We start from the raw sequence: 13,501 nt of genomic DNA, 5'->3' as shown, positions 1-13,501 counted from the left end.
GTGAGACCCAACCTCAAGCCTCAGAGGCAGCTGCCCTGGTGGCGTTAACACCAATGTTGCTGGCCTTTGTCACACTGGACTCAGCATAGCGGAGAAGGGTTATATCAGAACTCCTAAACTCGGAGGGTGGGTAGTTAACGTATTTGTTACTTTTTAGTGTTGCCGACAGCGGTTTAAGGCTTACTGTGTTGCTCCAGGCGAGATGATGACACGAAAGTACAAGTCCCAAAGTCCAGGGCTGCAGGATACCGCGTGGCGGCTCGGGGACAGAGGAGCTGCAGGCGCGGCCGGGAAGGGCGGGGCCGCTCCGGGCGCTCCGGGGCGGAAGGGGGCGGGAGTTTGACCGCCTGTCTGTTTCTCCGAGTGGACAATAAAGTTTCGAAAGTTTGAAAAAGGAGAAAAAAAAAAACCACGCCCCTTCGGCCGCCCGCTTTTGGACGCCTGAGGCCCGCGCAGAGTTCGGGTGGTTCTGCGTTTGCTGCGGCGGGGCGCGCGCGCAGGGATGGGGGTCACGGTGGACGTGCACCAGGTGTACAAGTACCCCTTCGAGCAGGTGGTCGCCAGCTTCCTCCGAAAGGTACCCGCCGGCTCCAGCCCCGCCGGGCTGGCGTCCTCGCGCGCCGTCTCAGCTGGGCCAGCTGTCTGCGCTCCGTGCCCCGCTCTCCTCCCCGCTTTCCTCTCTTCTCTCTCCTTTCTTCCCTCTCTCCTCCCTGTGCATAAGTCTGCACTCACCACCTCTTTCCTCCAGCTGCCGGTTCGCCTCCGGGATGTGCTGGACGAGGGTGGAGGTGGATTTCCTCGAAGGCTCCCCCTCCGGCGTGAGGCAAAGGCTCCGTGCGGGGCATCACGTTCACACTCTGCCCCAGCCCAAGGGAGAGGCTTGTGGAGGAGTCACAGGGAACCCAAGTGCTGAGGCCTTGTCGATCTTTCTAGTACATCAGTGACCCCTGAAAAACTAGGGGGGCCATGCAAGCCATCATCCTGGTTTATTCTACATTATCTTTCTAACGCTTCCCCGCTTTCTCTTTTATTAAACAGCTGTAGGGCTTTGGGAAGATTGCTTACCCTCTCTGTGCCTTAGTTTTGTAATCTATGAAATGGGGAAAATAATAGTATCAACTCAAAGGGTTGAATGTTGAGGAATCAGGTGACATAATTCATGTAAAGGGCTATCGCAGTGAAATTATGGCTGAAGCATGAATAGGCATTTCCTAGGCAGAAGGGGAGAAGAGAAGTGCTTTCCTATGTTATCATTCCAGCAGCTTCTGGAAGTAGTTATGATGGACTTCCATTTCATGGTCTGGAGAAACTGAGGTTCAAAGAAGTTTAAGCACCTTTACCAAGTTCCCACAGCTAGCAGGTGGGAGAGTCGTGATTTCAACACATCCGAATCTAAAACCCACACCCCTAATCGCCAGGCCATGCTGCCTTGTACCAAATGGAAACTCAGACGATTACAGTCATCCCTGGGTATCCCCTGGGGGATTGATTTCAGGACCCTTTCCTGGATATTGAAATCCTTGGATGCTCAAGTCCCTTATATGAAATGGCGTTGTATTTGCATATAGGCTGCAGAAAGGTATGCCTACACATGACCTCATTTGCGTGGTTTGAGCATAGTGCTCAGTGCATGGCAAATTCATGTTTTGCTTATTGGAACTTTGTGGAACTTTATTTTTTTTAAGTATTTCTAATCCACAGTCGGTTGGATACAGAGGACTGATTGTATTGGGGGGATAAAATGTTTCTGAATCAACTGTGCTTTTCATCTGATCTCAGTTTCCTTATGTCCACAGTCTTCTCTGTTATTCATCCTGGTGGACCTGTCGTGCCTGATATAGCGTATAGCTTTGCTGTGTGATACGGTGAGGAAACAGTGTTTCGGTTATCTGTTACTGTAGAACAAAATCATCTGTCATTTAGTGGCTTAAACCAGTAATAGGATTTAATTCTCATGATCCTATGGGTGACTGGGCTCCACTGCGAGGTTTTTATGTGCCATGCGTTATAAGCTGAGGTCACCTATATAGCTGCATTCAGTTATATTCAGGATCTGGAAGAATTCTTATGAAATACTTAGCAAAGTGCCTTGCACATGGTAAATAAAGACTGAGGAGGACATTTTGGAAGGTAGGGGTAGGGAAAGGGGAGAACATTTGCAGAAGAGGCCTAGCGATGGGGCATTGTTAACACCGTGGATGACACTACTATAGTTTCATTTTTTCTCTTCAGAAGCAGTCTTCACAGATTCCAGGGACTATCTATGTGACTATTTCTAAGATATCAGTAAATCTGCTGTGAGAATTTTCATCTTATATTATTTAAAGCCATGAATTGGAAGTCAGTAGACCTGGATTCCAACCATTGTGCTTTCCCAATTAAAAACAGTTTTGGGGTGGTCGTGGGAAACAGTTTTCACCAGCCTATGCTGTGCCTTTGTGCAAATTAGAAAGAGGCATCATCTAGGGGTTCTATTCTGCAAGCTCACAGTAAATGGAGCTGTTTATGCAAATTAGAAAGAGGTGCTTCTTCCTCTTTTTGGCTGTAGCTCTGTGCCCACTGGCCTACTTAATTGGGAGCCCTTGTGCCGTGAGCAACATGCACAACCGTATAAGACAACCCTACTGTCTTAATTTTTCATCTGTGAATGCCATGTACCCCACCCACCTCCCAGGATTGTTGTGAAGATCAAATGTGTAACATGCATAAGTTTTTTATAAGCTTAAAGTAGTAAGAATGATCTTTTTGGCAAAATACACTTTTACTTTTCTTCTATTCTTTATGTAGTTTTTTTCCAAAGGAAAGCACTTGGCAGAAGGGACAATTATATGAGGATCTCTGGGAAGCATTTAATCTGATTTTGCACAATGGTATGTTTGAAGCCCCTCAGCACTGAGGAAGTTCTATTTTAGACTCTACTGATCTGTGGCTTTTGGTATGTTAGAACTTGTCTTCCAAGTTATAATATACTGCTATTTTTAAAACCTGAGAAATGTTTGCTCTTCTTACACCTGCCTGTTGGATACCACAGGCAAAATATTAAGCTACATGCTTTCAAAGCTAAGTGGCACCTTGAAAACAGACACCACAACACGCTTTTTTCATGGAGTATGTATAGTGTTTCTCAGTGAACTCTTCATGGGGGGAATACTATGAAGCCCAAAATGGTTTATTCATTGGATGTTAAACTGTACTTTCCATGCACTGTAGTGTCAATGCACTAGGCAGTGGATTTTGTTTTCTTTGTATCACAAAGAGAACACAAAGTCGCATAGGTGAATGTAGCAGTTTAGAAGCGCACTCATCTCTGGAAGCACACATGATTCTGCTTAATGGGCTTACCTTTCTTGAGCTGGATTCAAAGACTTCTTAAATTTTATCTACTTGAAATTTAAATTCATTAGAAAGCCATTCTTGTTTATTCTTAAATGAGGCCAGAGAAATCATAGTTTTTCTGACCATAGAGTTGTTCAGGTTGATTTTTTTATACTATAGACAAAAGAGGCATTGTGAATAGAGCGTAAACTTCCTGGGGAGAGAATTTTGTCATTTGTTCCTGATGTATCCCAAGTATCCAAAGAGATCACGGAACATAGTAGGTGCTCAACAAATCCTTGTTGAATGAATGAATGAATGAATGAATGAATGAAATACACTCTTCTGGGATTTAGCCCTGTCATAATTTCAGACTGAATCAGTATGGGGTTCGGTAACATCCTTACTTTGGATATTGTAATAAAATGGACAGATTAAAATAATTTCTTGGGTTTCATTTGTTCTAGCCAGGACCCTGATGTGTTGAACAAAAATGGTTGGAGTGTTTACCCTTAAACTCATAAAGGGATTTATGAATGGTTATTTCCATTTAGAGTAGAAAATCGATTAGGTGATTAATAATGTTTCTATTTCTGATCTTGTCTCTTCCCTCTTGCAAATTTGACACTTATATGTCTGGAACATCTCTCCCTGAAGAGCTCCTGAAATATTCGGGGTAAACCCACATTTCCAAAATAAATGATTTGATAAATGATAGGCCTAGTTTAACATATGGTTATTTATCTTTTGGCTCACACTGTATTAATGTTTCTTCTTACCTTCCTGCCCACAGTTCTACTAGCAGAAGACATAGGAGAATGGTGCAGATGATAGGAGCATGGATTCTGACCTCAGACTGAGGCGGGGAGGGGATGGGGCTTCTAGCTGTGAGTTTAGGCAAGTCCATTCATTTTCCTATGCCTCAGTTTTCAAAATAATAATAATAATAACTATCTTCTAGAGTTGTTGGGGGAAATAAATTGGGTAACACACGTAGTTGCGTGTAATAGACATAGCTTAATGTTGGCTCACAGTAGGTGCTTTAAAAATACTTGTTAAAAATCATGATAGTAATACAATAATAATAATTTATTACATTTATTTCATGAACCTGAAAATAAAAAGCCACAAGAAGTCGTCTGCAGAAATCTTTACTAACTTCGAGTAATAAAGTGGGGAGTGAGCATGAATAAAGGTGTATATGTGAATTATGACTTATTTTTTAAGTGCCATTTAAATCACATTAAAGTATACTTGGGGGTTGTAGCTTAATCAGTGTGTAAAAGGAGATTTGAAACTATCAAGGTGCTTGCTAATAGTTAAAACATTCACTATATACCTACTAATAGACATTCGTAATAAGTCTGTGCATGCTTTTGCCCCTGGGAGATGAAAAGATAAATAAAACATGGCTCTGGCCTCAAGGAGCTCGCTGTCAAGGGAGACAGAGGGAAATATATGAATTTTTGTGGTAAGTGCTTTCTCAGGGGCATATCACAGATATATAGTGTAGGGCAAGGTTTGTAATTTAATTATAAATCAATGAGAGCGTTTGGAGTTTGGAGCCCTTTTAAAAAAATAAATATTCTTTCTAGTACTCTTCTCCGACTTGGTGCTTTCCTTAATGCTAGTGGCGAAGGAAGTGTCAGTGAGGCCTTGTATCTTCTACAAATCTCGAAATGCTGCAGCATGAGCTCGTGAGGTTTTACTAGTCTAAGAAAATAAGAAATATCTTCCAATAATTTTTAAATCATCATTTAAATATATTTAGATTGCAAATGGATACCAGTAACATACCTAATGCCACACCACAGTAAATTGCAAGATAAAGACTGAAGACTTAAAACTAAGTTCAAAATATTGATTCATTCTTTAGTAGCAAAACCAGCTACTATTTTTTGAGGACCTCTGTGGTGCCTCTGTGATGTTATACTTTACATAAAATTATTTCCTTTAATTCTTGGAACAGCTCTTTCAGGTAGATTTTTTTTCCCTCTAATTTTACAGATGAAGAAACTAAAGCAGACTGAGGTTAAAGTAATTTGCCCAAAATTCCCACAGATGGGCACCAAACTGAGATCTCTTGGATTCTAAAACTCATTCTGTTTCCGTACTTTGTGTCTTTATTTTAATTTTGTTTTTTATTTCTTAACTTTTAATTTAGAAATAATTAGACTTATAAAACATTGCAAAAACAGAGAATTCAAGTACTCCCTTTACCCTGCTTCCCCAAACCACTGTATAAGTTTTAAAACCAGGAACCTAACACTGGTACAATGTTAACTAATCTATAAACCTTGTTCAAAATTTGGCAGATGCCCACTATTTTTTTTCAGAATATGATGCAATCTAGGACTCCAAAATCCAGGACGAAGAAATCACCTCAAGCTATGCCAAATTCTCAGATTCCAGGACTGCATTTAATTGTTGGATCTTAATCTCCAATGTGGGTCAATTCCATAGCCTTTCTTTGTCTTTCCAGACCATGGCACTTTCAAAAAATACTGGTCAGTTATTTTGTAGACTTTGATTGTATCTTTAATGTATTGAATTTGCGTATGCATTTAATGTTGAAATAAGAGGATTTTCCTTTGTGTCACAATATAAATTATTCCTTTCAGAAAAGTGCATTATGTCATTTGCCAATTATTAGGACATTTTTGAATGAATGAGAGTGATGCGATATGAGTGGTTGGCCTTTGCTTAGAATCATAACGTGTCCCAGCCAGACGGCCTTTGAGGATCATCTGCTGGTTCACCTCCCTGGCTTCACAAATGGCCCCATCATGTCTTGGCTTCTTGTCCTTTGTTCTTTCTACTTCATCATCCTACTGGCCTGAAATGCCCATGGACAGCCATTCAAAATATTTATTGACTTAAAATATGGTTAGTCCTTGATCATTGAAATTTTCATTAATCGATGACTCATTTGATCTTGCTATGAAATTAACTTTGCGCTTCTTCTAAGGTAGACTACTGCATGCAGCTCATTAGGGGAATTTGGCGTAGCTCGCGGTGATTTCTTTATTTAGCTAAAAGCCAAATCTCTTTCAGCAGCTCTACCCTTTTGCATGTACATGTTTGGAAGCACCCAGAATCATAAAGATTCCTTTCATGTTTATAAAGCAGATATGTTAATACACCAGACTTATTTTAGGTCCTTTTTGCAGAACTAGTCATACAGATTGGTTAGCTCAGCTGCTTCCTTACACTCTCTTGGATTGTGCCGTTGGAAGTTGGTAAACAATGACTCCTTTGGAAGTCATTGACTTTTTTTTTTTTTTTAATGAAGACTGGGGAGTGTATTATAAAAGGCAGGCATTGATTTCTGAGATTTTTGGAAAGCTGATATTTTAATAACTCCTTAACTCTCTTAAGAATAGGCTTTATGAAAGCTTGTAAATTTTTTTCTTCTGTGAATAGGAAAGGTAAAAACCATATTTTCATGAAGCTCCTCCCACAATATGTTGAATGTTATTCCTGGAATTAGATGGACTCAATTTCTTGGCCTCTCACTTCTCATAGCTATGTGTTTGTTTTCATGTATATTTTCTATTTTACCCTTTTTTTTTTCTTTTTGCAGTTTTGGCCTCTTTTAATATGTTAAAAATAAATGAAAAAGTTATATAACAAGTAGGAGAGTACATTTTATTCTTGTTAGAGTGTTACATACATATATCCTGTGATTATTTGCAGTAGATCAATACCTTGGGGAGAGGGAAGGGAGTTAGTTTATACATTCTCTGAAGGAAGTAAAAAATCACAAGTTCAAAATTAAGTCAGATACACCTTAAAAAGATCCCTTAAGTCACCAGGAAAGATGGCACACACGGGGAATATACACAGCCCTATGTAGTAATTCTTCTGCTACTGCACCTGTGATCCACTGAGCCAAGTCCAAGAATGGAAAGGGTGTTTGGAAGTTATCTCTGTCATCAGACCACTCTGCTTCCATGGGAGGAGTGGACTGGGGACTGGAAAATCCCAGTGTGGCCCTGCTTGTATGCAGGCTTTATGCCATCACCTTTTTTAACACAAAGACTCCTTATCTTCATCCTTATTAATAGATGTACTCTTTTGGGGAAGAATAAACAAAAGAATGCATATGGCAGCCTCTAACATAGCGCCCTGCATCGGTACAGTAGGTGCATAATAAGTCGATAATGAGTTTGCTCTGACCTAGCTCGATCCATTCCACTGTCACACTGTTTGAAAAGGTGTCCAGAAAATCCTGGTCACCTGCTTTGTGTTTTCCTAAATTGATGTTACTAGTGGTGACCCTTTCTGAGCAGTGTTCCCATTCTCAACCCCTTATTATCTGACTTCAGATAAATTTTTGTGAATTAAATCTTGAATATTCAAGTTACAAAATGGTGTCAGATCATTTCAAGTGATGCCAGGTAGGGGGAGCCTCAGCACAATAAATCCTCAGTTTAAAAATATTCAAACGTGTTCTTTTTATGTCATGGTATTTAGCTACAGTAAATAAACCTCTATTTTTTTCCCCCATTCTCATATGGAAACTTGAGGCTCATATCTATCCAACTCCAAAAGTAGGTGCATAGGAAAATGACTTGAATCTTGCAGATGATTTTACCAGAGTGAATGAGTTTCGCTAATTTACTTTTGGTATTTACAAGCATTGTCTAATGGGTTACCCCTAAGTCTTTTACAATGGCCCTTCACAATGTTCCATCCCCCTATCATCCCTTAGTCTGGTATATATATGGTTTGTTTCCTCAACTAGCATATAAACTTTCTAAGAAGGCTACAATTTTGTTTCATTACTGTATTCTCAGTGCCTATAACAGTGCCTGGCATGATAGGTACTCAGAAAACTGTTGAATGAAGAATAAGTAGTTTTCTGTTATTATTTAAACTGATACCTTTTTGACTTAATAAGCAAATATTATAGTTATTAAAATGTGAAGTTTCTAAAAAAAAAAGTGAAGTTTCTGAGTTTATACTCTAGGAATTTCACTGATAACTTTGTGAAGTAATCAGAACTTGAAAACTTTGATCATTATCCTTCTCTGGTGATTACATATCCAACTTCTTTCATAATTTACTTCAATAATCTTCTAACAGCTTACATTGTATTTATAATATTCAGTCAGGATGTATAGATGAATGTAAAATGAACAAACTAGGACTGTAGTAAAGGAAATACTCTCATTTTACCTTAGTGTAAAATTTCTAGTTCACACACACACGTACGCACGCACACAACTGTGGGGTGGGGGCGATCCACACTCACTGAGTTTTGTATGCCATTTCCTGGGGTTCAGAAGACTTTCACAAGTTTGCTTAGTGGAGGGCCCCTCTTCTTTTGCCCCTTAGCCCCTTCACTGCTCTCACTTCCTCCGTAGCACCTTGGGATGTCTTGGATAAGACTTCCTGTAATTTTCTCTTCATATTTGAGGACTGTAGGGAGCTAAAGCTCCCCAAATTCAAAAGAGTGCATGGATTATCTCGGGAGGCCTGCTTGCAGAAAAAAGAAAAAGGCTGGTTCTGTGGAATTCCAGCAAGAGGATTAAGAATAGTTGAAGGGAGTGTCGAAGGGAGTGTCAGAGGGAGTGTCAAAGGGAGTGTCGAAAATTGTACCTCGATCTTATTATGTTATTTTGGGATACACAAAACAGATTATGTATAAAAAGAAGCATAAGAAATAAACTCGGAGAGACAGTTGTGAGATCTGTTCTCCCTCCTGCACCCTGTCTGTCTTCTCTTTTTTCTCAGTCCCCGCTCCCCCATTCAGGTACCTGGTTCGACTTGGTTGGCTGGTTTCCGACAGAGGACATGATGAAGCAGTAAGCCTCAGGGAAAAAGGCCCAAGGAATGCTAGGCAGACCCGGGTCAGCAGCCACCCTATTCTGTGGCTTCAAAGAAGTCACTTCTGCTCCCTCCCTGAGTCTCTCTTTTTGCATTTGAGCAATGGAAAGGGTTGGATTTGAGTAACGGAGGCTATTTAAGCGTAAATTAGATGAGCAGGCTTTGAAGGCAACAGAGACTATCTGTGTAAATTATAGTCTCACTGCTCATTAGCTGGGTGATTTTGAACAAATTACGTAGTTTACCTGAGCCTTACTTCTCACACATGAAATGGAAAAAACAGCAATATATCTCATGGAATAGTTTTGAGAATTAAACCGAAATCTATATAAACTTTCTAGGACAAAAATGGTCGCTATTATTAGCCTTGTTATATCCAAATTGTCTTTCAGGGGAATTTCATCAATAAATAAACTATTTATTGAGTACCTGGCATAGACAACTTCTACGATTGTATTCCTGTGATGTCACTGAGCCATCGGGCCGTGATATAGGACAGTAGTGAAGGAATTCACTGTTTTAGGCCTGGTTTAATTTCCTGGCTCACCACTAACTAGCTGGGTGACCCTAAGCTCTCTGACCTTTGTTCAGTTTCCATTTCTGAAAGATGGGATGATGATAACATATGACCCACTCACAACAGAGGCTGTTAGGAGATTTAAACAAGGTCATGCAAACAAAGCATTTAGCACAGTGCCTGGCCCAAAGAGCATTCTTGATTTTATATAAGGCTAGTTCAATATTAATAGTATTATTTGATTTTAATTAGTTTAACATAACCTACCTCTGCACTCAGGGCTAGGTTGGATATAAAGAAGTTTCCCTCTGGATTTTATACAGGTCCAGCTGATGACAGCATCTCACTTATCTAGGCTGAAGTAGTAAAATTAAGAACCGTGATTCAAAACTGGCCTTAGATGTTCCTTGGAAATAATTACTGTTCTTACAAGTAACTGTGGTTACTGTGAAATAATTCACTTTGGTAAAAGGTGGATGCTAATTCTTCTTTATGTGTTTTCTTTTAGTATCCCAACCCCATGGATAAAAATGTTATCTCTGTGATAACTATAGAGGAAAAAAGAGGTAAGTTCTTTGAATATACCTTGCTTCAGTGATGATCATTAAGTTATACTGATTTTTGTAAAGATGTGTGTGTATGTGTGTGTGGCCCATTATGTTTTAAACATAATAGGTTTATTTCTGTATTGACCGATGGAAAAGAACATCCAGCATTTGCAGAAGTCGAAGCCTTGCCTAATATTTTATACTCTTGTTACTTTCTCAATTAATCATTAATGACAATCATAACAGCTGACATTTTTGGGTGCTTAATATGTTCTGGGAACTTTTTCTTTTATTAACTAATTTAATCTTTATAACAATGTATGGGGTAAGTATTATTATTGCTCCTATTTAATAAATGAAAGAGCGAAGGTACAGAGAGGTTAAATAACTTGCTCAAGGTCACATGAGTATATCCCTGTAATATATTCATTTATGCTTTTATAGATGGTAAAATAGATGTGATTAATATCATGTATATGAGATGTGACTGTAAAGTGATTAGATTATGTAGTTGTAACTGTGCTTAATTGTAATATGGTTCAGTATTGACTAATGCAGAGGTTGACCAATTATGCTTGTGCTGCGTGTTGTTGTAAATAAAGTTTTATTGGTACATCGCCATGTCCATTTGTTTACATGTTATCTACGGCTGCTTCCTTATGACAACAGAAGAGTTGAGTTGTTGTGACAGAGACTGTTTGGCTCACAAAACCTAAAATATTTACCATTTAGACCTTTACAGAAAATGTTTATCGACAATTGGGCTAGAATGTAGGAGTCTTCATTGATCTCTGTCATTCACTGTCAGTATTCGAACTTGAGAACTGGGCAATGCAGGAAGCTATAATGATGCACATAATCGATGTATAAACATTTGGAGACATGCAGGCCCACACCTAACATGTTCTTGAGCCTTCTGAGTAAATGAATGAGATGCTTCTGTTCATTACATGACTGAGGCCTTCTCTATGCTTGGTGAACACAAAACTGTCTTGCTTGTGAAGATATTTTTTGCACTTCCTTAACTCTATAAATATTTTTTAAAAAACATTTTTTCATGTGCTTGCACTCGGTGTGGGAGAAACTTGTCACTCGTCATCAGAGAAATCTGATTTCAAGTCTTGATTTTGTTACTATTTGTATGACCTAACTTCTTGATGCCTCAGTTTCTTCATCTGTTAAATGGGGAAGTAGTAATCCTGCTTTTAGGTTGCTGTGAAGATCAAGAGATAGAACAGCGTGCACATTCCAAAGTGGTATAGGAACGTTAATTATGATTTCTAACATAGACGAGGGCATCTTTGCCTCCAGGAGTGGCTCATCCGTTTTAAGTCTGTGTGCTGTAAACATTGGATGAAGTAGCTGGAGGAATGCCAGCAGGCAGAAGAGACAGACCAGTTTGTCACCCTGTCAGCGACTTCTGAAGAGTAAGGGTGTTTGCACCAAGGTTCAAGGTTCTTATAGCTGGAGCTTTGAGGAAACTTGGCAGGAGCCTGGCTGAGTCACAGTAATTCACAGAGCAAAAAACAACACTTTGAGGTTTGTCTTTTTCTCAAACTTGGTCTTCTTTTTTCTTATCTCACATTTATTGAGTGGTTTGTTGTTTTTTTTTTTTTAACATCCGATAATTCATTATAGGTCTAAATTTTGTAACCGCTGTGCATGAAAACATATTTGGTGCAGAAGGTGGCACAATCAGATTCTCCATTTTTTTTTTTTTTTGCTAAAACATTTTCTTTGTTGGAGTTGAGCAGGAGGCTTGTTGGCCCATGTCATTGGAGTTTTGATGTTGATAGTCCATAGCAATGAACAATTCATGATTCTTTTATCCCTGACTTTAGTCTGTGCCATGTGAGTAGCTTTTTTATTCTTATTCCTTGATTACAGATAAGTACCTTTGGAGTAATTTGACCCAGAACAGTGGTCAGGGATACTGACTTTTGAGTTAAACATTTTCTTTAGGAATACTACATATAGAAAATTAAGATTGACATTAAAAATTTTATTGACTTTTAAGACAAGAGTACCTTTCTTAAAAAACTTTTTTTTGAGTGTAAAATTTTTCTGTTTCTAGATGTGTCAACAGGGATCATCTATAGAAAGAGGATTGCAATCTGTCGGAATGTGGTTCCAGAGATTTTAAGGAAGGTAAATGAATTTCAGAATTTAGCTTTGTTGTAACACTGGGTAATTTTCCAAGTCATAAAAAGAGCATTTTCTGGTGTAAAGGAGTGTTAGAACTTTCACAGTTCTTCTACCTTATAGCTCTTCAGAGGAAGAAGGTCTGTTGTATCCAGCCTCACTTTGGGCAGATGCTCCGGGGATGGATAGTTTTTCCCTGTCCGTTTCTATCTCCTTCTCTCTCTTTTGTGGAGGGCTCTTGGTGGACGTAGAGATGGTCGGCAGTTATTTTGGACATTTTACATGAAGCGACTACCTTTTCTAATCTGTCCATGCTTAAATGCAATTCTTAGATAACAATGATCAGAAGTTGGCAGATAGCAAATATTTAGTCAGATCTTTAGTAAGGAAGATAGAAACTTCAGTTTCTATTTCACTGTCAGAATTGTTATTTCAGAGAGTATGAGGTTCTCAGTACTCTCTGTAAGTCTTCTTATGTATGTTTCTGTAAAGTAATATGTTGATGACATCTTCATGATCGCAAATTGTCTTCTCTCTTTGAAATCTTTAAGCACACTGGTGATTGTTGGAAAAAAGGTAAGTAGGAATTTTTAATCACATTGCTGGAACCATAGAAAAATTAGTGCCAAGAGCCCTTTAAAATCATGTATGTGATGTGGAACCCAGTGAGACCCTTGCCCATGAGTTTGCAGATTACATTGCTGGGCCGTATGTAGAAAAAGTGGTGGCTTCTATCACTTCCTTATCATGGATTAAGACTCTCTCACGTTCTTTAGTGAAGAGAAGGCTGATATGACAATGAAAATGAACTTTCTTTTATTTTCCAGATGGTAAAATGTGTTGCAGTGTGTGTAGGGAATTACTATGGACTTTTTCTACAGAGCATGTACCCTGCCTTTGCCCTATATACACACTTTGAATCTATTATTTAAAAAGGCATTCAACTCTGTGTTGTATCTCAATTCTTAAATAATTTAAGGACACCTCTGACTTGTACAATTCTGCTTTTGTAGTCTTCCGTGTCTCCTCCACCTAGGAAAGCATACGTTTCTAGGCATTGAACAGAGTTTAAAATGAAGAAAATATTTTACCTGATATCGTCCTGCTTGCAAGCCCTTAAGTGGGCCCAATTAGAATCCATCAATTT

The 13,501-nt window shown here is 39.1% G+C and overlaps 1 protein-coding gene across 4 annotated transcripts in view; it reads left to right on the top strand.

The window, feature by feature from the left end:
- The first annotated feature begins 398 nt into the window (after positions 1-398).
- PRELID2 (PRELI domain containing 2) overlaps positions 399-13,501 on the top strand; it is a 63,803-nt gene continuing 50,700 nt past the window's right edge. Inside the window, exons 1-4 of one of the 4 annotated variants that reach the window (XM_039836447.1) lie at positions 399-577; positions 10,173-10,230; positions 12,287-12,360; positions 12,906-12,930. In XM_039836447.1, the coding sequence (XP_039692381.1) occupies positions 503-577; positions 10,173-10,230; positions 12,287-12,360; positions 12,906-12,930 (232 nt within the window). In that variant the 5' untranslated portion in view covers positions 399-502. Of the gene's footprint in view, positions 578-1,844; positions 1,866-10,172; positions 10,231-12,286; positions 12,361-12,905; positions 12,931-13,501 lie in introns of those variants that run through there. The other 3 variants (XR_005647291.1, XM_039836446.1, XM_039836448.1) reach the window with 3 other exon arrangements.

Source organism: Pteropus medius, unplaced genomic scaffold, assembly GCF_902729225.1.
Source record: "Pteropus medius unplaced genomic scaffold, Ma_sr-lr_union100, whole genome shotgun sequence".
NCBI lineage: Eukaryota > Metazoa > Chordata > Mammalia > Chiroptera > Pteropodidae > Pteropus > Pteropus medius.
This window is presented reverse-complemented; position numbering and strand designations above follow the sequence as displayed.